Below are 27,942 nucleotides of genomic sequence, written 5' to 3' on the forward strand. Positions count from 1 at the left end.
AAATAAGTGATAGTCACAGCTTCACAGAGTGAGGAATCAAATCCAGATGATGTGGATTTTGATGTGACTCAAAATAGATTTTAGAATGAGGAAGTCCTTAAGGAGTGGAATAAGTTAGTAAACTATCTGTCTCATGAGCAAAAAATGCAGTTGAAAGGTTTGCTACTGCAGTGTAAGGACATGTGTAAAATTAGATGGGGAAGATTAATGTTATTGTGCTTAAAGTTGATGCAGGGAATATTGTTCCAATAAAACAACATCCCTATCACCATAATCATTTCAAAGCCAGATAGGTCCAGAAGGAGGTGGTAGGTCATGTTTGACAAGGGTATCATTGAACCGAGCCACAGCGAGTGGAGTTTGCCGATTGTCTTAGCTCCCAAACTGGTTGGGACTCAGCGATTTTGCATAGTTTATCACAGGGTAAACGCCGTTACAAAATTGGACTCATATCCAATTCCTAGATAGGGACTGTATCAAGAAAGTTGGACAACACAGTTACACCACCAAGTTGGACTGATTGCGTGGTTATTGGCAGGTACTTTTATCAGAGGTGGCAAAATAAATTTCTGTGTTTGTAACCCTAGATGGGCAATATCAGTTTAAAGTGATGCCCTTTGGAATGTAGGATGCACTCGCCACATTCCAAAGACTATGAACAGAGTTGTGGCTAGGTTAACAAATTGTGAAGTGTATTTGAACAATGTAGTGATCTTTAGTAAGTCCTGGAAGAATCGCATGGTACATTTGGAAGAGCTCTTTGAATGAGTATGAGAAGCAAAACTGGTAATAAACTTAAACAAAACTGAATTCACGGAAGCAGAGGTGGTGTTCTTGGTACATAACATCAGTCATGGAAGGTTGACACCACAGAATGCAAAGATGAAGGCCATCAAGGAATTTCCATGACTAACCTCAAAGAAAGAGGTGCTTCAATTCTTAAGACTCAGCAGATTCTATTGGAAGTTTGTTCCAAATTTTAGCAGTGTAGTGTCACTATTAACCAACTTGCTAAAGACGGACGGCACGGTGGCTCAGTGGTTAGCACTGCTGCCTCACAGCACCAGGGCCCCAGGTTCAATTGCAGCCTCGGGCCTGTATGAAGTTTGCACATTCTCCTTGTGTCTGCGTGGGTTTCCTCCCACAGTCCAAAGATGTGCCAGTCAGGTGAATTGGCTGTGCTAAATTGCCCACAGTGTTAGGTGCATTAGTCAGAGGGAAATAGGTCTGGGTGGGTTACTCTTCGGAGGGTCGCTGTGGACTGGTTGGGCTGAAGGGCTTGTTTCCACACTGTAAGGTATCTAATCTAAAAAAGGACACATAGGTTTGTGGACAGAACAATGCCAGGAGACATTCGACCATTTGAAAGCAATATTACCCACCGCACAAGTTTTAGCTGCACCAAACTTTTCAAAACCTTTTAAAGTTGCAATCAATGCTAGTGACATAGGAGTTGGAGCTGTACTGCTCCAGGCAGAAGAAGTTGGGATTGAACTGCTAGTTGGTTACTTTTCAAAGAAACTCAACATCTACCAGAGGAAATACTGCACGAGCAAAAATGAACTATTGAATTTGGTATTTTGTTGGAGTCTTATGTTATAGCCTTTTAATTTAAAAATCGTACATGTTGTGGGTTGTAAGAATGCAATTGCGGTTGCACATTCACGGATTTAACCAATAAACTTCAGATAAGATTTGTATTTATCCAAAGTTTTATACATATATACATACAGATATATATGGGAAGAAGTTAAGCTGAACTTAGGTTAAAGTTATCAGTATGTTGGTAATATGTTTAAAGAATAGAAAAAGAATGAAGCGATCGTTTCATTATGATGGTTCATTTTTTCTTAAAGGGGAGGTGTTATGAAGATGTAGACGTACTGTATCTTTAAGAGAGTTGAAAAACTAGCAAGGACTGAGAGAAGCATGGAGAGTCCAGAACAAGGTAACAATGTAACATTTGGCTAAAACAGCTAAGAGATGTGTTGCCAGGATACAAAAACAAATTTGATTTTGGTCAATCAGTTTAAATTATGCCTCAAGTTGCCAAAATCCGATCAAATTTGAAAAAATAATTTTTTGACAACAGTAAGCTAACAAAGTGATCCTATACTTTGAGGTATAAATATCAGATATTTTGAACAGTTACGCAGAGTGGCAAAGAGCAGCCAGCACCAACAATTAGAGAGACTGCTTGCAGAAAGATCTGCTCTCTTAAAGGTACCTTTATCTATCAAAACGCTGTGAAGCATAATGCCTAAGAAAAAGAAAAGAAGACAAAGAAAGATCTACAAAGGACACGCGGCAAAACTGACTGGTTTTGAAACGTAATAATATTTTTTGTAAATTGTAATCAGGATTGTTCATTGGAACAGTATTGTCGAAGGGAAGGTAAAACATAGGTTTAGGGAAAGGAATTAAGTAGCTGTTAGTTAATTATTCTCTGTTAGACTGAAAATAAAGTTGTCAGTTTTTGCTTTAAATAGTGACTTTTGAAATCATTCTGTGCCTCTCAAATTTTAACTGATTACAGCACGGGGTGAATTGTTTCTGTGTTGCTAGTTTAAATTAACAGAGGGGTTTAACCCCATGTTTTAAAAATACACAGTCGTTGAATCACTTCAAAGGAGCCTGAAAAGACTCATAACAATATAGCACCTTTGTGTGAAAATAAAGCAGGCATGCAGGGCCGAAGGATATATTCCTGTGCTGTATTCTCCTTTGTTCTTTGTAAAGCATTAATTACAGAAGTACTGGAGGCATCCAAGTGATAAGAATAATGAAGATCCTTATCAAAGGAAGGCCATTAGAAAACAGAAAAAAGCCAGTACCAAGAGACAGAAAAATAAAATATCTTTACTAATAAACATTAAAAGAATTCTCCATTAAAATTGAAAGAATAAGGAAGAGATGAAAGGAGTATAAAAGATTTGGCTTGATGAAAGCTCGTAAACATCACGAATGAGTCATCTTCAACAAATAATTAAGGCACAATACAGCATCACATAAAAGTTGGAAAGATCTACATGGGAATTTGACACCTGTATTTGCAAAGCAAGAGGAGACAATATATCATTTAAAAAAATTCAATTCCAATGAAATTTCAGTAGGATTAGAAACTCTCATATAATAATTCTCAAAAGGCATTTTCTGCCGTATGGGGCTTTGAGATAAAAAAAAACTTCAAATATTAATGGATATTTAATTGATGGATATTTTGAGCTCCCGAGATATTTTTAAAAATTAGACAAAAGAAGCACAAGTGGGTGGAGTTGACTTACAGAGACCCAAGATTTTAGTTTTGCTTTCCGTTCATATTTGGAGTTGGCTTTTGAAGATGACAGATACAGCTCTCCCTCTCTGCTGCAGCAAAAAGCTTGAGTTCTGACTCTGCTGATAGTTTTTTTTTGGTGTTCTGTTTTCCTGGATTGGAATATCATGTGAGGAAAATCTATATTGCTGAATTTCTGTTTGCCAAGGGTATGCTTATGGAATGTTGCTATATTGAAACAACTGATGATAAATTGTTAAATAATATGACATATTATTAAATATTTCGATAGAATTAAAGTATGCCTTTTTTTTGGTTCTACTGTAACTGTGTTGTAAGAGTACAATGTGTTTTGCTTAAAGCCTAGTCATGTACCAACAAAATCACTTTTGGAATATGGTGCCTTACACTTCCCTTTAAACAAAATAAAATGATAGAGACTAAGCAACTCCTTGATAAGCTTTTGAGGGGGTTTAGCTGAGTCCATGACACTCCTTTTCTCAGGAAACATAAAAGCATATAAGATAGCAGCAGAGTAGGCCATTCATCGCCTTGAGCTTACTACACCATTCAAAGTGATCATGGCTGATCATCAAGCTCTATACCTTGATCCAGCCCTCACATTCTCCACCAACCCCCCACCGCCCCCCCCACCCCCCCTCTCCCACACCTCCACAAATACAAAAGCTATAGCTATCCTTCTTGAAAATATGCAATGCTTTGGCCTCAACCACTTTCTGTAACAGTCAATTGTACAAGAACAATTACTTTACACATTCAGAGTAGCAAGATTTCTGAAGAACTGCCAAACTGAAGCTAATTTATTTCTTCCAAAACACTGCATGCTTCCCCAAATGGAGAAATAAAAATCAGGCCATCATCCTTTATCCCGAAAAATGCAATGCACCACTGTTTTATTTTTCAGTCATAAAATTCTCTAAGCAAACCAAGATGGTGAATCATGAGGAAGTCTCTTTCTCACAGTGTATTGTAAAATAAATCAGAGTTACTGCAGAAATATTCAAAATGTTAATCATTAAATGCCATCAGATATATATACAGAGAACCCATCTGACACTGGTTCAAAATTAAAAGATCCAAACTCAAAATACATTATATTAAAGTTTCAGCATGATTCATGACTCCTCAAATACTGAAGCAGTCCATGTTCAAATGCAACAAGACCTGGATAATATCCAGGCTGACAAGTGGCAAGCAACATGCACACCACTAAAATACCAGGCAATGCCATCTTCAATAAAGACAAATTAACCATTGCCCCTAGATAGTATTGGCATTGCCATCACTGAGTACCCCTACTTTCAACATCCTGGGATTATCATCAACCAAAAATTTAACTGGATTTGCCTTGCCATTTAAATACTGCAGTTACAACAACAAGTCAGAGGCTATGAATACTGCAGTGAGTAACTCACATCTTGGCTCCCCAACACCTTTCCACCATCTACAAAGGACAAGTTAGGAGTGTGATGGAATACTCTCCACTTGCTTTGATGCGTGCAGTTCCAACAATGGTCAAGGTGCTTGACACCACCAAGGACAAAGCAGTTCACTTGAGTGGCACCACAGCCACAAGCATCTGCTCCCTCCATCACCAAAATGCAGTAGTAGTATTATGTAGTATCCAGAGAAATCTCCTCAAGCAGAAAACATTCCATATAGAAGGGAAAGGGCATCAGATACATGGGAACACCTCTATTTGACAGTTCCCCTCCAAGCCACTCACCATCCTGACTTGGAAGTATAACACCATTCCTTCAGCATTGCAGAGTAAAAATCCTGGAATTACCCCCATAAGGGCATGGTAAGTCTCCCTACAGTACATGCATTGGTTCAAGAAGGCAGCACACCACCACCTTCTCAAGGGTTAGGCAATAAATGCCGGCAGCGAGTGACACCCATGTCCCACAAGACAATGTCTTACGTTACAAGAGGAAGTGATGGGGAACGGGAAGGGTTTCTATAGCTGCCCGACCACTGAGCCTGAAAATGTTGCTTGACCCACATATTTCTAAATCTCCCCATTACTCTCAATCAGTGTGAACAGTTGCTGACAGGATGCTGGAGAACACAATGCAGGAGATTGTATTATTTATCAGGTTCTTCCTGAATGTTCATAAACACTAAAATCTCATCAATGTTGGATGTGATGACAGTAATGGGACTTTTCACAGCATCATATTGTATGCAAAATCTCTGCATCTGAGCAATTAATTTCACGGCTGGAATCAACAGTTTAGATTCTGAATCGATGTCGCACATATTGTTTCGCCAGTGAATATGTACATGTCAGTAGGTTCAGTCTGGAATCTCAGTCCCCACCTACCTCAGCTTCTCCCTTCCTCTGTCCGATCCACTCACTCGAGCCCTGCCCCAAACCTCCCAGCTCTCCATGGACTTTCACCTGGGTTCAGTTATTCACTGTCGTTCACTTATTCTCTGCCGATTTTTCCTCTCCTTTGCTTTCAGTTTTGTCGTTTTATTTTTAAAATAGTCGCTGGAACCAAGGCGAGTTCCAGTAATAATTTCTTCCATTTTGCAATAAACTACGATGTGAAGTTGCTGACTTACCGCTGTTTAGCTGCACTGGAGTATACAAACTGGAAACAGCTTGTATCAGGAAGTGCTGAGTATGAACATGGATTCCAGACAACAATTCCAGAGTTTCATCGAGGATTTAATTTGTCCCATTTGTCAGGATTTCTTCACGAAACCAGTAGCACTGAATTGTGAACATAACTTCTGCCACACCTGTATCACCCAGAGTTGGAAAAATAAGATAAACTCCTGCCCATTATGCAGAGAGGAGTTTCGGGAAAGAAATCTCAGGGTAAATTGTGTCTTAGCGAATCTGGCCGAGAAAGCTCGAAAATTCAATCAGAATCCACAAGAGATGGCAAGGAAACATCACTGTGAGGAACATCAGGAAGCGCTGAAGCTGTTTTGTGAAACTGACAAGAAATTGATCTGTGTGAATTGTGTAGATTCACAAGAACATAGAGAGCACCATTTCATCTCGATTAAAGAAGCTGTTGGAATCTACAAGGTAAAACGAAACAAATTTCATCTCCTGGTTATTTCATCACATTTCATGGTCTGACATTTGTATTGTGTTTCGAGAGTGTGGTGCTGGAAAAGCACAGCAGGTCAGGCAGCATCCGAGGAGCAGGAGAGTCGACGTTTCGGGCAAAAGCCCTCGTTTCGACTCTAATCTCCAGCATCTGCAGTCCTCACTTTCGTCTATTTGTATTCTGTTGTTACTTTTCTTCTGATCACGATAACTTGTGAAACGTTTATGAATCTACTTCTCTCCCAACTCCAGGAGAAGGTGAAATGCTCTCTTACAGAGAAGGAAGCAGCCGTTCGAGAAACTGAACAGAAACGGAAACAGAAGATTTCTGAAATTAGGGTAAACGTTACTTGAAATGATTGTCGGAGATCTGGGTTAGTTTTCTTCCTTAATAATGCAACATTATTTATGTCTCACCTTTCATTTTATAGGAAAAAGGGAGCGATCTGCAGAGCCACATCACATCCTCGTTCGCTAAAATGCACCAGTTCCTCACCGAGAAAGAGCAGCGTTTAATCCAAGATCTCAGGGAACAAGAAGAGAAGATTGTAGAACCAATAGAGAAAAATCTTCTAGAAATTCAGGAGAAGTTAAATTTTATTCAGAAAAAACTCTCGAAGTTACAGGAACAAATGGAATATGAAGATGAAATTTTATTTCTGAAGGTGAGACATTATATTTCAGTTTAGGTCAGCGAAAATTCACAAGGACAATATGATGGGCCAGGATTATGAAATATGTGTAGCATTTTCTGAATAATTCAGAACTGGTTTAATATAATTGATTATTTTGTCCCTTCGGATCAGTTAATACCACTGAAGGCATTTACATATGAAAGAACTGAAACCAACATGGGTCATTCTAAAAGAAGAAAGACTTAAGAAACAATCCAGGTCTTTTTCAATATATAATTTCAATTACATCACACTGTAAGCGTTTGCTATAAACTCCATGTCTTACACTCTTATACTCAACAATCACCTGATGAAGGAGCAGGGCTCTGAAAACTAGTGCTTCCAAATATACCTGTTGTGTGATTTTTAACTTTGTACACCTCAGTCCAACACCGGCATCTCCAAATCAGCTAAAAGCTGCTGCTGAAACTCTCCCCATCCCAAGGCCTCCCAGTGTGACTGGCATTGTCCGGAAATGGAAAATGAAAATAAGTCAGGTCCCTCTGTTAAATTCAGGAGTCTCCTGGCCCCATTCCCAACCTTACTCCCTCTCCCCAGTCCAGTCCATTGTGTGTGGGAGTAGCATTGACGGAAATGTCTAGTGTCTGATGAACCAATCATTTGTTTCAGTCTTTCTAATGGTTGCATCCAGTCAGTTCTGGGATCCTTCTTCAAAGTCTTGAACCATCTCCAATGTATCTGTCGGTTTAATAACAGTACAGTTCTCCCTGTATGTCAGCTGTAGAGTGAAAGGGAGGTTCTCAGCAGCTTGTAACAACCAGTCTGTATCGTTGCTGCCGCCTGGCGAGAGACAATCAGTCTCTCTCAACTTAGATTTGTGTTTGATTTATTTCAGGATGAAACATCTCGGACAAGGAGGTAGGACATACTCTTTATTCTGCACAATTTATTGAAGTAACTTAGAGATGCCAATTTAGTCAATTTATAACCCATTGTTTTATATTTGCAGGATTAGTGATGATTATAATAAACTGCCATTAGCAGATAGCACCTTGTCTGATGAAAATTTCAACAGCTTTTTCCAGTACACGGTGTGGAGAGAAATAATTGATGCCATTAAACCTGGTAAATAGCAGATATTTTTATTTCCTGTTTTTTAATTATTGCATTTGATAATTAAGTTAGATTATATCTAGCAAAGTATTGGTCGGACTGAGTTGTTGCCGAGGATCCCAGTTAAAAGTGATCATGAATGGAATTAAAGTGCTGCTCAGACACAAGACCCCCTTCCAAAAACCATCACCTTCACCTCCTCGTTTGAAAATGTCAGCTCCCTGGACCTGAGCCGCACACGGAGCCCTGGGTGAAGCTCTGCCTCTGGAAACCTGCAATACTTTGAAACATTCAGCTAGAGACACCCTTCCCCTCCTCCACACCAACCCATCACCTTTCCTTCCCAATGGGACCTTTCCCCTTCCACAATACAGCATTCCCCTGATGGAGCTCCATCTTTTGTGTCCCACTCATGACCATGAATAAGGTGGGGACAGGAGGCCTGGGAATGAAGCTTTGTCTGTCCCTGCTGAGGGAGGGGAGGTGCCTAGAGGGAAGTCAACTGGTGCTCACTGTGGACATGGGGAGCAAGCTCTGGATTGGAACCCAATTCCGAAAAGTGTCCCCAAGGTTTATTTTCAATTGTACTGAGGAAATATTCCACTCCCCTGACAAATGTCTTTTCTCCATGCAGGGAGAGTATCAGGAGAGAGGAGGGGGTGGTGGGACATCACATTGAGATGCTGCTGGTGTTAGTCCTCTGCAGATTGGTTTATGTTCCCATTCCCTCTGCTGTGATTTTTAAACATTCTCATCCAAGGGGCCCTCTCCCAATAGATGATAAGCGTTGCCAACAGGTAATGTATTCTCAGCACTCAACACCCTCTCCTCCAAATCCAACCTATAAGGATCAGTTAGAAGTGTAGTCTCTTTTTGTATGAAGTTTCTAATTTGAAAGAAATGAAGGAGGTCCCTTCTGGGCAATTCGTATTTCTGAGCCAACTTCTCAAAGGACATCAGTGTGTCCCCTTTGAAAAAATCATCCAGGCAAGACACACCTCCAGCTGCCCATAGCTTAAACCCAGAATCCACCAACCCTGGCTGAAAGCCTGGCAAACCAACTATGGGTATCAAAAATGAGGTTTTGGCAATATTGCCCTCACCCTGACGCATTGCCCTCCAAGCCTTGACAGTATTGATGACTATTGAGCTATGGCAATATTCCTTAACTGTTCCCATTTTGTCTAAGAACAGCAGGCTAGTAAAGAGGGCATCTTCCTGAGATGCTTCGATGTCCAACCAAAATGAGTGAGGGTCCCCTTGGGCTCAATCACTCACATAAGGCAGCAACAATCTTAGCTGATAGTTTCTGATATGTGGGAGGCCCACTCCTCCCAGTCTGTAAGGGAACTGCAATTTAGCCAATTTAATTAAGGGCCACTTGAGAAACCAGATAAAAGAACTAAACCAGCCATTCAGTCTTCTAAATATTTGCTCAGAAAAAAGCAGAGGAAAATTTTGCACAGGATACAACAGGTGGGGCAGAATGTTCATTTTAATGAGGGCTATCCGACCTAACCAAGAGATCAGAAGTGCCTCCCATCTACGAAGGTCCTGCTTGATTCTGTCGAATAATTGGGCAAATTGGCTTTAAATAGCCAATTAAAAACGGGATTAATAAATGAATAAGTAGAGAAAGCCTCCAGCAACCATCTAAAGGGGAATAGAAATCTGCCCTCAAGATCAGACAGTCTTGGGAGACCACCCATGGGCATGTCTCTGACTTCGCAAAATCGATTTTATAATCCGAGAAGCCCCAAATAAGTTGATGCATTGTATCAGGTGTGGCATTGAAACTGGTAGGTTTGATAAAAAGACAAGAATGCCATCTGCATACAGTGAGAACTTATGAGACTTCTTCCCCATTTCTGGAGGGGTTATATTGGGATCCCTATGTAATGCCTCCGCCAGTGGTTCGATTACCAATATGAAAAGCAATGGTGACAAGGGACTGTCCTGTCGACTGCCCCTACAAAATATTAAAATTGCTTGACCATTGGTGATGACCGCGGTAAGAGGATCACTGTACAAAACCTCCACCCACCTGATGAAGGTCTCTCCCAGGCCAAACTGCTTCAAAGTATGAAAAAGATATGGTCGCTCGACCGTGATAAAAACGCCCTTTCAACATCTAAAGAGAGCATCAATCCCTGTGGCGATTGCTGTTGACATACTTGGATCATGTTAAGTAATCTCCTGACATTATCCACCAATCTGCGACCTTTTATGAACCCCGTCTGGTCCTCCTTAATGACGGAGGGCAGTACAGTTTCTTGCCTTCATGCCAGAGTCTTGGATAGAATTTTGAAGTCAACATTCAGGAGTGAGATGGGTCTACAGGAAGCACAATCCTCCGGGGCCTTCCCTTTTTTAAGAATGAGAGAGATGTTCCCCTCTCTTAGAGATGGTGGGAGGAGGTCATGACTACATGAGTCATTAAATATACTAAGCCTTGGTCCTGACAATGTACTTACAAATTCCTCATAGAACTCACTGGGGAGCCTGTCAAGACCTGGCGCCTTCCCATTCTGGAGCTGCCTTACAGCCTCCTGCACCTCTCACTCTGACAAAGGGGCATTGAGGAGAGACTCTTGTTCAGGAGTCACTCCAGGAAGGTCCAAATTCTGAAAAAAGGACTCCATCCTAACCCACTCACTCTCACAGCTTTCAGGTTGATATAAATCAGAGGAAAGTTTCTGGAATGCTACATTAGTCAAATTTCCAGTGTCCTCTCTGATCGAGGTAATGGCTTGGGGGCACTCCGTTTCCTTGGAAGGTATGTTGGGTACTTGCCCATGCTCAAACAGCCTTTGCTTTACAAATGTAAGCTCCTTCTTGGCTGTCTGTGTGAGCACAGAGTTCAGTGGAGACCAGGCGTCTCGATCCTCTGCAGTTTAACCAGTGAGGGCCTGTCAAAGTATGCCTTCTCAGCTACTTTCAGATGCATCTCAAGCAAGCCTTGCTGCTCACCTGTCTGACGCTTCTTATTGGCTGGATAGGAATTAACCAACTCCCTAGCATAGGCCTTAGCTGTTTCCCAAAGAATGGATGGGCTACTGGCGGAGCCTGAATTAATAACTAAGAAAGCCCTGACCTCAGTAGAAAAGAATTCGATAAACTTGCTACCCTTAAAGATGAAGAGGTCTAGTCGCCAGTGCCTCATGCCTACCAATGTATTCCTTACTCTTCACCATTAAATACACTGGGGCATGATTGGAAATCATGATATTGTCAATTGTACATGACGCCACTGAGCCCAGATGTGCTACAGGGTGTCAGAGAAGGATAAATCCTGGTATGGCATTGATGTGGGTTCAAGAAGAATGTGAAGTCCCTGCCAGTAGGGTGAAAGTGCCTCCAAACACCTACCGACCCCAATCCAGCTCATAAATCCCTTAATAGTTTAGATTGCAAAGAATATATTGGCAGGCCTTCGGGCAATCTGTCTACTGTAGGGTCGATGAAGCAATTGAAATGCCCTCCTACGATGATATGTTGAGATGCCAGGTTAACCAGTCTAGAAAGTGCATCTGTTGAGAATTTAAGGGGGTGGGCCAGGGGACAGGAAACATTTAAAACCCGTATTCTTCCCCATGTATTAAAGCTTTAAGGATTACAAATCTCCTGTGTGTGTCTTTAATACACTCTAATAACATAAATGGGAGATTCTTTCTGATTAAAATGGCCACCCCTCTACTCCTTGTATTGAAAGATGAAACATAAACCTGGTCATACCCATTCTGTTGCAGCTTCAAATGCTCTGCATCATCCAAGTGTGTTTCTTGGAATAGGGCAACATCCACCCGCTCCCTTTTAAGGCTGGAAAGTGCCTTCTTCCTCTTGACAGTGAGTGACTCCCCTTAATATTCCAAGTGCAGCTCTTAAACACATCCTTAGCCATAAGCTTCCACAGCACCATCTCGACTCCAGAGAGGAGGAACCCAAACTACAGATCGCTGAGCTTTAATGCAAAAGTATCTATAGAACCCAAAAGTTACACAGACTAAAATAATTACATCCAACAAATGTACAAAACTCATAAAAACTATATATAGCAAAAACTGAAAAACAAAACAATTGCCAAAGGCACTGATTGGCAAAATTTACCTCCCATTTGAAGGGGGTACCTAAACATCCAAAATCTCTACTAACCGTCCCAACCGCCCTCTCAACTCCTACCTGCTAGGGTCACAACACATATATCGACAACCCCATAGAGAGAAAAAAAAACCCAAGAGCAAGGTTAGTTACTATAGACAAGTAAACTAAAAATAAATAAATATGTCAGCCATCGCTTAACAACTTAGAAATGAGAAATAAATACTCTATCCATCTTGGACATCATTTCACACAATTTATTACCAGAAGGGAGACTCCACCAAGTCCTTTTAAAAGAAGAGCAAACCTGAGCAGCTCAGTCCTCTACTCCTATTCAGCTGTTTGACTTAAGTTAACATGCCCACAAAGTTCTTCACTTTCTCTGATGAGTCGAACAAATGGATGGATTCATTATGATTGATCCGAAGCACCACTGGATACCTGAAAGAATATTGGATCCTAAGCTCTCTCAATCTCCTCTTGACACCATTGATGGACTTCCTTTTCTGGACCACTGCCGCCCAGAAGTCTTTAAAAAACATGACCCTGGAGCCATCACATATCAATGCCTTCAGGTCCCTCCCCGGGCTCTAGAGGCTTCCATGATAGAACCTCACCAGGACAGGGTGTGGGCGCTGATCTGCTCCTGGATTTTGTGCCATGATCCGATGGGCTCTTTCAATTGTTATCCTCCCCTCTGAGCCTCCAAACCAATGAATTCTGGGAATCGCTCCTTGAAGAACTCCACCTGACCGTCCCCTCCGATATACCAACAATGTACAGGTTCTTTCTTCTGCTTCTGTTTTCGAGCTCGTCTGCCCAGCCCAACAGACCCCGGATCTGTGTTTCCAAGGCTTCAATCTGGCTCTTGGAGGAGTCAGTCTCTGCCTCTACCCCTGCAGCCCAGTGCTCGAGCTCATTGGTCCTCTTTCCCAGGTCTTGCAACATAGCAGATACAAGAGCCAGCTTCTCTTCAATTTGTTCCTGGATCTGCCTCCCCAGGACCTCACGGGATTTGGTCAGCTCCTTGACCAGGGTCTGGTGAGTAAGCAAGCCTGCTGCTTCAATGGGCTGGGCCAAGACCCCCGACCTAGCCCCCGGGGGGAGTTTCCTCCTTTCTTCAGCATTCTCCAGCTGCAAGGCCAATGGTAAGTAACATTTTTTCAGGTTTCCAGCTCCTTTACTGTGTTTTTATGCACAATGAAGTGTTTTGAATGGGTTCTGGCTCTGTCCAATCAGTGTTGCAGCGTGGCGTCCAGCAAATGCGGTTCTAACAGGATGCCATGATTTGGAGATGCTGGTGTTGGACCGGGATGTACAAAGTTAAAAATTACAACCGACCGATGAAGGAGCAGCACTTCCAATTAAACCTGTTGGACTATAACCTGGTGTTGTGTGATTTTCAACTTCTAACAATGCTGCCATCTTTGATCTCCATCTACTTCCTTTTTTTAAACAGTGGTGTCACGTATGCTGTTTTCCAATCTACTGGAATCTTCTTCCCCTCCTGTGTGGAGTCTGTCCCTATCCCCCCTCGATCACACTGATTGGAGATGTGGGATATCGGAGCTGACACCTCCAGGGTTGAGATGGTCTCTCTTTGCCGTGTCAGAGCCTCTTGGCCCCGGTTCCTGGGGGATTTGTAAAGGTCTGGGCCTCACTCTACAATCACTGAGAAGCCCAGGGCTCTGAGGGACACAGGATTCCTTGTATTGGGTCAGGATTGAAGCAGGAGACAGGGGGCTGAGGAAAGGTAAAAATAAAACACAGTGCGTTCCCGATCGCTGCTCAGCTCTCACTGGGTTGGACAGGCAGAGTGATCCCAGTAGGGTAAACCCTGATTCCAATAACACAACCTGGAGTCATTTACATACACTGGAATTCCCGGGAATGCCCCGAGTGAGCTCTTTGTAAAGGAAAGGGTTTGAATAAAACTCAGTGAGAAACTCAATGACTGACTGTTGTTTGTATTTCTCCCAGTTCCAGCCTCTCTGACCCTGGATCCGGACACAGCCCATCCTGATGTCATTGTGAATGAGGACCGGACCAGTGTGAGACTCAGAGACAGCGACAGCTTTCACTTCCGATCCCTGTACAAATTGGAGAGGTTTGATCCTTCATTCTGTGTCCGGGGCTCAGAGGGATTCACCTCAGGGCGACATTACTGGGAAGTGGAGGTGGGAGACGGGAAGGAATGGGCTCTGGGTGTGACCCGCGAGTCTGCCGAGAGAAAACGGGTATCCATCCCGAGCCCTGAGACTGGATTCTGGTGTCTGTATCGAGATCGCCTCGGTCGTTATTTGGTCAGTACCTTCCCCTCACCGACACCCCTTCCCCCGAGTGAGAGACCCCAGAAGATTGGCGTGTTCCTGGACTATGAAGGTGGACAGATGTCATTTTACGATGCGGACGATGTGTCCCATCTCTACACTTTCACCCAGACATTCACTGAGAGAATCGTTCCCATATTCCGTCCGGGACTTGATAAAAAACCGCTGAGAATCTGTAGGATTAAAAGTCACTGACAGCTCCATCCCATAATATCACAGTGGGACAGACTTTCCGATCTCCAGAGGGTCAGAGGAGGGACTGTTCCCAAAAGATATGCACGAGACACCCATCCTCCACCAACATCTCCCACCAAAACTGACCAACCGACCAACTGCACTCTGCCCCAGGACCAGCATCAACCCTGACCCTCCCAACTACCCCACCTGACCCCTGACCCCAACTTCACCCCCGACCCCAACTTCACCCCTGACCCACGACTTCATCTGATACCCCTGATGATTCCCAGCTCCATCTTCAATCTGAAGAAGGCGGCTGCCTGATGAGGACTGCCCCCTGTCTCCGAGCTCCCGTTCATGGGCTTTATTTCCAGGGGCTGGGAGGTCACCCGGTGTCGGCATCACATGGTCGAACCTTCTCCCCAGTGAATACAGGACAGCTACCCCAGATATCAGGGTGGTCACCTCTCTCCTTGTCCATCATTTCAGCTCGAGCTCACCTCTTAGCTTGCCTCATACTGAGGGTCATTTGTTAGTCCCAACTGGACACTTGTATCGATGAGAGGGGGCAAGGCACTGTCCTACCAGCTAAGGGATATCAATATGGAAATCGGAATCTGGGAGTCTGTGTTTTCCAGAGAGAGAAAGGAAACAGGTTCTTTGCCAAAGTGGCCTCATGCTGTGTTCAATAATTCCATAAGGATTCTATACTTATTCTGTAAAGTATTATTTATTAAAGTTTCTTACTTCTGGGACTAGCTTAGTGTAAATGTCCATTTATGCAGATATTGACTTTACAGATATATTTAATTTCTGTTCATGTCTCAATGAGAACATCAAGAAGCTGATGTGTTTTCTTTCACTTCAGCTTATCAGAAAAGGAGAAATTACATACATGTTACACATAATATCAGGAACTTGATTTCTTCCATTTCCATTTGAAAAAAAAATACAACCAACTCCTGCAATGTGAAAAACAAAACTCCGTTTAATATGTACTGAGGTTAGTGACAGGTGGGCTGTCCTCCCGGATGGAGGTGTGGAACTGTATGTTTTGTGAATGTATGTTGTGTATAAACGCCATGACTGTTTGTAATTCAGTGAAAGACCTTTGAACTGCTCCCACATACATGTGAATAAACCCCTTATATCTTGGATATAATGCTGCATGATCAAAAAAGTGAATCAAAATAGAGTTGGAGGGGGAAATGAAACATTCCACTCCCTGCGGTACCCACCTCTCCTTGAACAGCTCAAGGGTGTTGGTGGACACCGCATGCTCCTTCTCCAGAGACACCCGGGCTCCTACATCACTGTGGAAGAGGGTCCTAATGACCCATTCCACTGCCCGGTGCCTGGACCTGTTTATGGACAGTTTGGCCAACCCTCTTAGTTATTTATTTATTTATTTTTCTGAAAACAAACAAGCAAACAATCTCAATAAACAATAAAGAAAAGAAACAAAGAACCTCAAAATACACTTCTCCTTAACATGAGGACGCAGAATCAGTCTCCTCTCCTCTTTTAATGCAGGGAATGCCCCTGATCCAGTTCTCTCAGGGACAGCTCTCAGAGTGAGCAGGACAGCTGACACTCTCGTTTTTTTTGTCTTCCCCCACACTGCCGTCTAACCTCAGTAGTGCTTATTTTTCCACAGCACCCATGTTAAATGTGTGCAGATGTGAGACGCAGTCAAAGACACAAGGTGTATGAACCTTTATTCAATTTCCAACATCAGGAAGAAAAGAAACACCCGAGTGGCCAGTGACAAGCACTGCCCTTCACATCAAAGGGTAATGCTGTGTGATCAAACAGTGAAGGGGAGGGCAGGGATTAAATCAAAATAGAGTTGGAGGGGGAAATAATGCACTCCACTCCCTGTGGTGCCCACCTCTCCCTGAACAACTCCAGGGTGTTGGTGGACACTGCGTGCTCCTTCTCCAGAGACACCCGGGCTCTAACATAACCGTGGAAGAGGGGCAGGCAATCGGTCCTAACAACCCCCTCCATGGCCCACTGCCTGTTTATGGCCAGTTTGGCCAACCCTCCTGTTTATTTTTTTCTCTATTTCTTCTCTTTCTTTTTATTTAAAATTACCCCCACACTACCACCTAACTGTGGTAGTGCTTATTTTTTCCCCAGCACCTATGTTGTGTGTGTGTGCACGAATCTTTATTTAGAAGGAATCTTTATTTCCACCACCAGGAAGAAAGGAAACACCCTTTCCACTCCACTCCCTGCGGCACCCACCTCTCCCTGAACAGCTCCAGGGTGTTGGTGGACGCTGCGTGCTCCTTCTCCAGAGACACCCAGGCTCTAATGTAACCACGAAAGAGGGGCAGGCAGTCGGCCCTAACAACCCCCTCCACGGTCCGCTGCCTGGACCTGTTTATGGCCAGTTTGGCCAACCCTCCTGTCAGCCAAGGCTCCCTGATTGGACCAGATTAACAGCCCCTGTCAGAATCATATTCTGTCAGGTCCATCTGGCTGGCCTTGTTACAATTACTACAACACAGATGTGCTGAGTGGTGGGTAACTGGAAGTTTGGGGTCATTTTTGCAGACAAAGTGTAGGTGTTCTCAAGGCATCATACACTCTGTTTCATCTTCCCGATATAGATGAGGTCACATTGTGAGCAGTAAATTACAGCAAGTCCCAATTCCAACAGTCTCATCCCAGTTAAAAAATTATTCGTACCATGATTCCGTCCCTGCCCCACCCCGGCAGTCAGCGGGACTGCAGGCAACAGACGACGCTGAGGTTTCTGAAAGGAAATGTTAGATGTGGTACAGGATCGCCGTCAGCTGATGGGAACTGGTACTGTGGCCAAATAACACCCAATGAGAGAACAAAGAACTGTGAATGCTGGAGATCTGAAAGAAAAACAGAAATTGGTGGGAAACTCCGCAGGATTTAAAAAAAAAATTCACAAGTAGACTTTATTCATCAAAAGATATGCAGTTTGGTTTTGTACAGTAGCATGTGAGGAAACAAACATTGTAGTTTGACTTTCCAACATACAAACCAAAGGCAACTCTTACAAGACTCTAGTTACATGCATTTGAAATACTAGGAGGGTCCAATAACTGAATGGACCCCCATTTAACTTCAACAGAAGGACCAGAGTACATCATCGCCAGAATTTTCCAACCAGCACCAAGACATTGTTTGGTTGGTAGTGGGAAGGGTACTTACTACCTGTGAGATCCTTCCTGGGGACCTGGTCAGTCAGTGTCACCGCATGCTGCCCTCGAAAGTACTGGGGTGGGGGCATGTTGGGGGTAGAGACTGTCACACAACCCCTTCTGGAATGTTCCTTTGTAAAGGAAGTCTGGAGGAAGATGTAACATTTTTTTGTTGAGGCTCATCCAGCTCATCTGTGGAGTGGCTCTGTGACACGGGATTCTGAGCTCTGTGTCTGTTCCCCAGGACACACCCTAAGATGGACATTGACTGCGCCTGGAGGACCACCAACTCCATACAAGATGCTCTTTGGTCTGTCCAAAACTTGGTGGTTTCCCAGAGCAAGGAGTTAATCCTGACTGAGTGTTACAGACTGGCACTTTCCAAGGTCCAGGACTATGTGCTGAGGGATGCACTAAAGCTTGGGGCAGTGGAGAAAGACTGCTGTCTGAGGTCTTCCTGCTGAAGTTAACTGGGGCTGCAGAAACTCAGCAAGTTTTTTTTAATTTCAAAAAATACTCTGTTCATAAAAAAATTTTAAATATACACGCAGACACAAATGCAGTATAGTTTTGTACAGTAGCTTATCAAGGAAACAAGCAAACATTGGAATTTGACTCTATCCAAACAAGTCAAAGGAATCTTTTACTTGAATAAGACTATCGTTATATGCATTTCAGGCACTCGGAGTATCCCCATTTAACTTCAGCTGCCCCAAGCTTTTGTATGCTCCTCAAGAGGTACAGAGTTAAGATTGTGAGCCCAATGTGAGATTTCAGGGTGTCAGTTACTAGCACTTTCTATCCAATGAACAATTTATAGAGTCACAGTGTCATAGATTCACACAACATGGAAACAGACCCTTTTCCACCACCTCGTCTTGTGCAATGAGGATTTACCAAATTGATTCCTGGGATGACCCGGCTGACTTATGAGGAGTGATTGAGTCAGTTAGAGTTTTACTCACCAGAGTTTAGAAGAATAAGGAGGATCACATAGAAACTTATAAAAATTTAATTGGACCAGACAGATGAGATTGAGGAAGATGTCCCTGCTTTGGGGGCGTGGGGAGATGGGGGAAGGGTAGAAACTGCGGTTATAGTTTAATGAAAAGACGGATGCATTTTAGGACTAGAATGAGGAGAAATATTTTCACCCAGAGAGTGATGAGCTTGTGGAATTCATTACTACAGAAAGTGATTAAGGCCAAAACATTGTGTGTTTTCAAGAATGAGGTACATATAGTTCATGTGGCTAAAGGGACCAATGCATATTGGGGAGGGGAAGCTGGTTTAGGATAGTAAGCTCGATGATCAGCAATGATCACATTGAAGGATGGAGTAGTCTCAAGGGATTGAATGGCTTACTCCTGCTTTTCCCTTTTAATGTTTCTATGGTTCTCCATGTGAAAATGAGAAAGAAAGCAATAACACCACCAGATGTCGGAAATCGATAACACAAGGAAATACAATTTGGAGTCCCAATCCCAACCACAAGGCAACAGTAAAAGTTCACAGAAAATATCAACAAACAATGATACAGATTAATTCCAGAGATTTATCGTCAGTGAAATAATGAATAAGGTCCAGAGATGGACAATGATGTAATAAATGAATTTAATTGATACAATAGAGTTGCAAAATAAGCTGAATGGGCTGAAGAGTCTCCTCCAGTTCTAATTAAATTGTATCAGAGTTCTTGGGTTAAAGTAAATCTGGGGCAGCTTGAAGTTTGAGGTTTACTATTCCATGGGAAAGGCATGGTGTTGCCTGGACAAACATTTGACTAAGTGGCCTACGGTTTTGGTCAACATTGCATGGACTGCAAGGTGTCCTCATTCAAAGGGTGGTGGGATATTCTTCCTGACCAACACTGCCTTCTGCTCAAGCATAACAAGCCTGGCAAGCCATGGCTCCCCAGACCCAGAATACTCTACAGTAAAACGCGGTCCCTACTACCTACCACGAGAGTTCACCTCTTCCATTCTGACAGCAGCTTACATACCACCCCATGTGGATGTGACGAATGCCATGGCTGTGATTTACATAGCCACAAACATGACTTCAACCAGGCCAACCTCACGAGAGTGCTGCCAAAGTACCACCACACAAGGGAGACAACAATAGGATGAGGGGAGGACTCTGTTAAAGTCAGTTGGAAACAAAGACTTTATGGTGGGACAGTTGACAAGCAGTGGAGGACTTTCAAAGCAATTTTTCAAAGTGCACAGAAAAGGTATAATCCAGTGAAAAGGAAGGACTGTCAGAAAAGGGGTACTCTGCCATAGGTGTCTCAGGAAATAAAGGCGGGAAGGGGAGCTGTCAAAGTGAAAGAGAAAGCACACAAAGTGGCCAAGATCAGTGGGAAACTAGAAGACTGGGAAAACTTTAAAGGTCAATGGAAAGCCACAAAAAGAATGATAAAGAAAAGTATGATTGAACATGAGAAAACACTAGCACAGAATATAAAAGCAGATAGTAAAAGTTTCTATAAATATATAAAATGAAAAAGGGTTTGGTCCTTTAGATGATGAGAAGGGGCATTTAGTCATGGGATCTGATGAAATAGCCGAGGCATTGGATAGGTATTTTGAATTGGTCTTCACAGTGGAGGACATGAATAACATGCCAGTAATTGACAAAGAGACAACCATAGATGAGGACCTGTAAACAATCATTATCACAGAAGAGATATTGGGGTGGGTAAGCTCATGGAGCTAATGGTAGACAAGTCTCCTGGCCTAAATGGAATGCATCCCAGGGTACTAAAAGAGGTAGCAGGAGAAAAAGCAAGTGCACTTGTGGTAATTTTCTGAAATTCACTGAACTCTGTGACAGTTACAGCAGATTGGAAAATTACAAATGTGATGCCACTGTTTAAAAAGGGTGATAGATAGAAGATGGGGAATTATAGACCAGTCAGCTTAACGTCTGTAATGAAGAAGATGCTTGAGTCTATTATCAAGGAAGAAATAGCAAGGTTCTAGATAGAAATTGTCCCACTGGGCAGATGCAACATGAGTTCACGAAGGGCAGGTCATGCTTAACTAATCATTTGGAATTATATGAAGATATAATGAGCACTGTGGACAACAGGGACCCAGTAGATGTAGTGATTGTAGATTTTCAAAAGGCATTCAACAAGGTGCCACATAAAATGCTGCTGCATAAGATAAAGAAATATGGTGTTACAGGGAAAGTATTAGCCTGGATAGAGGATTGGTTGACTAACAGGAAGCAAGAAGTGGGGATAAATGAGTGCTGTTCTGATTGGCAATCAGTAACTAGTGGTGTGCCTCAGACACCAGTATTGTGACCACACTATCCACAATTTACATAGATGATTTGGAGTTGGGGACCACATGTAGTGTGTCAAAGTGAATGGGCAAAGGTCTGGTAGATGGAATACAATATGAGTAAATGTAAAGTCATCCATTTTGGTCAGAGTAACAGTAAAAAAGGACATTTCAGAACGGACTGTTGGAATTTTTTGAAGAGGTAACAAGTAGGTTAGACCAGGGGAACCCAGTGGATGTGGTCTATCTGGACTTTCAAAAGGCCTTTGATAAGGTGCCACACGGGAGACTGCTGAGCAAGGTGAGGGCCCATGGTGTTCGAGGTGAGCTGCTGGGATGGATTGAGGATTGGCTATCTAACAGAAGGCAGAGAGTTGGGATAAAAGGTTCTTTTTCAGAATGGCAGCCGGTGACGAGCGGTGTCCCGCAGGGTTCGGTGCTGGGGCCACAGCTGTTCGCATTATATATTAATGATTTGGATGAGGGAACCGGGGGCATTCTAGCGAAGTTTGCCGATGATACAAAGTTAGGTAGACAGGCAGGTAGTACTGAGGAAGTGGGGAGGCTACAGAAGGATCTAGACAGGTTGGGAGAGTGGTCCAGGAAATGGCTGATGGAATTTAACGTGAGCAAGTGCGAGGTCTTGCACTTTGGCAAAAAGAATATAGGAATGGACTACTTTCTAAATGGTGAGAAACTTAATAAAGCCAAAGCACAAAGGGATCTGGGAGTGCTAGTCGAGGATTCTCTAAAGGTAAACATGCAGGTTGAGTCTGTGATTAAGAAAGCGAATGCAATGTTGTCTCTTATCTCAAGAGGGTTGGAATATAAAAGCAGAGATGTACTACTAAGACTTTATAAAGCTCTGGTTAGGCCCCATTTGGAGTACTGTGTCCAGTTTTGGTCGCCACACCTCAGGAAGGACATACTGGCACTGGAACGTGTCCAGCGGAGATTCACACGGATGATCCCTGGAATGACAGGTCTAGCATATGAGGAACGGCTGAGGATACTGGGATTATATTCGTTGGAGTTTAGAAGATTAAGGGGAGATCTAATAGAGACGTACAAAATAATACATGGCTTTGAAAAGGTGGATGCTAGAAAATTGTTTCTGTTAGGCGAGGAGACTAGGACCCGTGGACACAGCCTTAGAATTAGAGGGGGTCATTTCAGAACGGAAATGCGGAGACATTTCTTCAGCCAGAGAGTGGTGGGCCTGTGGAATTCATTGCCACGGAGTGCAGTGGAAGCCGGGACGCTAAATGTCTTCAAGGCCGAGATTGATAGGTTCTTGTTGTCTAGAGGAATTAAGGGCTACGGGGAGAACGCTGGCAAGTGGAGCTGAAATGGGCATCAGCCATGATTGAATGGCGGAGTGGACTCGATGGGCCGAATGGCCTTACTTCCACTCCTATGTCTTATGGTCTTATGTCTTTAATTGAATGGTAAAAGGTTGCAGCATGCTGCTATGCAGAGGGACCTGGGTGGCCTTGTGCATGAATCATAGGAGGTTGGTCTGCAGATACAACAGGTAATTAGGAAGGCAAATTAAGTTTTGTCCTTCATTGCTCAAGGAATTGAGTTTAAAAGCAAGGAGGTGATGATACAGCTGGATAGGGTGCTGCTGAGGCCACACCTGGAGTACTGCATGCAGTTTTAGTCTCCTTATTTGAGAAAGGATTTATTTGCACTGGAGGGAGTACAGAGGACATTCACGAGGTTGATTCCAGAGTTGAGGGGGTTGGCTTATGAGGAGAGACTGGGTAGACTTGCATTATATTCATTGGAATTTAGAAGAATGAGGGGTAATTTAAGAAGTATATAAAATTGTGAAAGTAATAGATAAGATAAAGTAGAGAGGATATTTCCACTGGCATTGCCTTAAAAGTAGGGACAGGAGATTTAGGACTGAATTGAGAAGGAACTTCTTCACCCAGAGGGTTGTGAATCGAAGAAATTCCCTGCCCAGTGAAGTAAAGTAACATTGTTTTTTTGAACAATGAAGGAATTAAGGGTTACGGCTGGAGGGCAGGTAAGTGGAGCTGAGGCCATGAAAAGATCGGTTATGATCTTATTGAATGGTAGAGCAGGCTCAAAGGGCCACATGGCCTATTCCTGCTCATAGTTCTTATGTTATGTTCTTATGTTCTTATGTCCTGCCTCACCAGAGGACTGAGCATTCTGGACTACTGCCACACCACCATCAAAGGTGCCTATCGCTCCATCCTCTGCCCACACTTTGGAAAATCAGATCACAGTGCAGTGTTCCTCTTCCCAGCTTACAAGCAGAAGCTGAAATGGGAGGGCCCTTCAGAAAAGGAAGTACAGTGCTTGGTCAAGGCTGTGGATGGTAGTTTCTGGGACTGCTTGGAATCAGTGGATTGGACTGTACTCAAGTACTCACAGAAAAGATAAATGCGTATGTCATCATCATGGACTTCATCAGCAAATGTGTGGAGGACTGCACACTAAAGAAGTCAATTCGGGTGTTCCCCAACTGTAAAGCTTAGAAGAACCAGGAAATTCACTTCCTACTGAAGACCTATTGGGCAGCATTCAAGTGGGATGACCCAGACCAATACAGGAAATCCAGATATGAACTCTGCAGAGTCATAAGGGATGGCAAGAGGTAGTAACAGACAAGTCAAATGCCGAAACCTACCAAACAGACTGCTGCCGTCTGTGGCAAGGCCTAAGTAACATTATGGGATAAAAAATGAAGCAGAGCAAGACAGCAGACAAAGCACATCCCTCCCACCCCCAATGCGCTTAATGCTTTTTGTGCTCGGTTTGAGAAGAAGGCCTTAGTCACCGCTGCAGACAGCAGATCAATCTTCCTGGGAGTCAACCTAAGGAAAGCAATGGTCTCGGACAGCATCCCTGACTGAGCACTCAGATCCTGTGCAGACCAACTGGAGAAGGTATTCACTGACATCTTCAACCTCTCCTTCCCAAAAGCCCAAAGTCCCCACCTGCTTCACAAACACCACCATCATCCCCGTACCTAAGAAAGCACATATAATATAACTTAATGACAACTGCCAATGGCTCTGACCTCAATAATCATGAAGTGCTTTGAGAGGCTGATCATGGCCTACGTCAACTCCAGTTCTCCCAATCTGCTTACAATTTTCCTACCAATATAACAGATCCACACGGATGCCTATCCCTAGCCCTGAACTCATCTCTGGAACATCTGAGCAACAAGGACACCCACATCAGACTCCTGCTCATTGACTCCAGCTCAGACTCCCCTCGAGACTGACCTCAAGACTCCATGACATTAGTCTAAACTCCATCCTGTGCAACTGAATACTCAGGTTTCTTACCCACAGACCGCAATCAGTGAAGATAGGTAACTGCATGTCCTCCACAATAACACAGAACACTAGAACACTCCCAAGGATGCATCTTCAACCCCCTACCGTATTCCCTGTACACCCACGACTATGCTGTCAAATTCCAAACGAATGCCACCTCCAAGTTTGCTGACAACACCACTGTAGTAGGAAAGATATCTCACAATGATGAGTCAAAATGCAGAAGAGAAACTGAAGGCTTGTTGACGTGATTCGTTGAGAACAACTTTTTTCTCAACATCAGCAAAACTAAAGAACTAATAATTGATAATTGATTTCAGAAAGAAAAGAGGAGAATCAACCCCCCCCTTCCCCACCATCTACATCATTGGAACTGAAGTCGAGAAGGTGCAGAGCATCAAGTTCCTCAAATTGATGATAGCCAACAACCTGTCCTGGATTTCCCACGTAGATGTAATGGTCAAGAAAACACAACAACACCTCTTCTTTCTCAGGTGGCTCAGGAAATGTGATATGTCCATCAGGCCTCCCACCAACTTCTACAGACGCAATATTGAAAACACACTGTCTGGGGACATAACAGCCTGACACGGCAACTGCACTGCTCAGGATTGTAAGAAACTACAAAAGGTGGTATGCACAGCTCAGACAATCGCGGAAGCCAATCTTCCATTCATAGACTCTAGTTACGCAGCTTGCTGCTGCAGAACATCATCAAAAACCCATCATATCCCAGTATTGACCTCCTAAAAAACTCTTCCAGCAGGAAGAAGGTACTGAAGCCTGAACACACGCACCAGCAGGTTCAGAGACAGCTCCTCTCTGGCCATTATTAGGCTGATAAATGTTCTCTCGCTTCAATAAGTAATGTAAACTGCATGCCACTGTCTAAGTCTTTTGAACCGTGCATCCTTGCTTACTGTGATCTGCCTGCACTGATCATAAACACAGCTTTTCGATATAGCTGTACATGACCATCAAACAATCAATCGATTTCAAATAAACCTGTTGGACTATAACCTGGTGTTGTGTGACTTCTGACCTTCCTCCTGCCCCCACCCCAGATCAACACCGGAAACCCCACATCACGTACCAGCAAAACTAAAATATATGCCTAGGAATACTGATCAGAATGTGATCTTGACAATCCCTCACAGAAAGATTCCTTAAATCATTTCACCTGCTGGGCTAACATCTAACTCAGCTAATATCTGACTGCAGGAGTAGTTTCTGTAACGATTGTTGTTATGTGTGGGATTCCTCTTCTCCATTAATTCACAAACTTCTATCTTACGATATCACAACAACTGTGTAGTCACAACTAACGTACAGCTGTCAATGGCTCACACTCTACCCATTATTCCTCGAGGTGTGGAATACCCTCTATTTCCTGTGCTATGAGACATAGTGCACTTGCGCAGAGTTGCGCATGAGCATTGAGTCATCACTCCAGAGCCTCTGCTGGTCGCATTTGCAGCAGGTTAGCGGCGGCTTGAGCGGGAGGCTTCAGAACCTCTCTCTCCCTGTGGAGGGCCACAGAGTCTGTCGAATGGGTAGTAGCAGTGTTTGCAGTCGGGGTGGGGGTGGGGGAGCGGTATCACCGTCCTAGTCCAAAGGCCAACTGTTCGCTCTCTCTTCAATGACAACTACCTGGTGATGGAGAAGCGCCTCGATTTACAATTAAACCTGTTGGACTATAACCTGGTGTGTGATTTTTAACTTTGTCCAACACTGGCACCTCCAAATCTGTTCAGTGAGAGGAGCTGAAGACCCTCAGATAGTGAAATGATCATCAACAACAAGAGATTGGCAGAGGTCATAGAGTCATAGAGATGTATAGCAGGGAAACAGACCCTTCGGTCCATGCCGACCAGATATCCCAACCCAATCTAGTCCCACCTGCCAGCACCCAGCCCATATCCCTCCAAACCCTTCCTATTCATATACCCATCCAAATGCCTGTTAAATGTTGCAATTGTACTAACCTCCACCACATCCTCTGGCAGAGAATGTCTGTGTGTGTTTTCACTGACGAATATACAAAACAAATCTCAGAATACTTGAAAATCTACAAAGTGGTTTGGAGGAAAGAGAAACCAATAACAATCCCAATTTCTGGGGAAAAGATACCAAGAAAACCATGAGTCATGGTGTGGAAACAGGCCCTTCGTCCCAACAAGTTCACACCGACCCTCCAAAGAGTGTCCCGTCCAGACCCAACCCTATATTTACCCCTGACTAATGCACCTAGCCTACACACCCCTGAACACTATGGGCAATTTAGCATCACCAATTCACATAACCTGCCCATCTTTGAATTGTAGGAGGAAACCTGCACAGACAAGGGGACAATATGCAAACTTCCCACAGATAGTTGCCCGAGGCTGCAGCCGAACCCCAGCCCCTGATGCTGTGCGGCAGCAGTGCTAACCATTGAGCCACCATGCCACCCAGAACTGAAGTTTGACAAGTCCGCTGCACCTGATGACCTGCCTTCCAGGATCTTCAATGCAGTGGCTGCAGAGATTGTAGATGCAATGATTGTGAATCTTCCCAAACTTTCCCAGGACTGGAAAGATTTCAGTATATTGGAACATCACTGAAGTAACACTTCATGTTAAAAATGTACAAGACATTGGTTCAGCCGCATTTAGAATAGCTAGGACAAATGTTTGGCACAACATCGTGGGCCGAAGGGCCTGTTCTGTGCTGTATTGTTCTATGTTCTATGTTCTACTGTGTACAGTTCTGGGCGCCACATTACCAAAATGATGTGGACAATTTGGAGAGGGTGCAGAGAAACTTTACGAGGATGTTGTCTGGTATGGAAGGTGCTAGCTACGAAGAGAGGTTGAGTAGGTTAGGTTTATTTTCACAAGAAAAAAGGAGATTGAGGGGGCACCTGATCAAGGTAAAAACAATGACTGCAGATACTGGAAACCAGATTCTAGATTACAGTGGTGCTGGAAAAGCACAGCAGTTCTGGCAGCATCTGAGGAGCAGGAAAATTGATGTTTCAGGCAAAAGCCCTTCATCAGGAATAGAGGCAGAGTGCCTGCAGGGTGGAGAGATAAATGAGAGGAGAGTGGGGGTGGGGAGAAAGTAGCATAGAGTATAATGGGTGAATGGGGGGTGGGGATGGAGGTGATAGGTCAGAGAGGAGGGTGGAGTGGATCGGTGGGAAGGAAGATAGGCAGGTAGGACAGGTCATGGGGACAGTGTTGAGCTGGAAGTTTGGAGCTGGGGTGAGGTGGGGGAAGGGGAAATGAGGAAACTGTTGAAGTCCACATTGATGCCCTGGGGTTGAAGTGTTCTGAGGCGGAAGATGAGGCGTTCTTCCTCCAGGTGTCTGGTGGTGAGGGAGCGGCGGTGAAGGAGGCCCAGGACCTCCATGTCCACGGCTGAGTGGGAGGGGGAGTTGAA

General features: G+C 43.7%; 1 protein-coding gene across 1 annotated transcript; it reads left to right on the top strand.

Annotated features, from left to right (window-relative positions):
* The first annotated feature begins 5,786 nt into the window (after positions 1–5,786).
* LOC140455197 (zinc-binding protein A33-like) lies at positions 5,787–14,996 on the top strand. Its single transcript, XM_072549912.1, has 6 exons — positions 5,787–6,341; positions 6,618–6,704; positions 6,797–7,030; positions 7,896–7,918; positions 8,010–8,125; positions 14,192–14,996. The coding sequence occupies exons 1-6, from the start codon at positions 5,928–5,930 to the stop codon at positions 14,734–14,736; spliced, it is 1,419 nt and encodes a 472-aa protein (XP_072406013.1). The 5' UTR covers positions 5,787–5,927; the 3' UTR covers positions 14,737–14,996.
* The last annotated feature ends 12,946 nt before the right edge of the window (positions 14,997–27,942 follow it).

The sequence above is a fragment of the Chiloscyllium punctatum genome, chromosome 30 (assembly GCF_047496795.1).
Source record: "Chiloscyllium punctatum isolate Juve2018m chromosome 30, sChiPun1.3, whole genome shotgun sequence".
Lineage (NCBI taxonomy): Eukaryota > Metazoa > Chordata > Chondrichthyes > Orectolobiformes > Hemiscylliidae > Chiloscyllium > Chiloscyllium punctatum.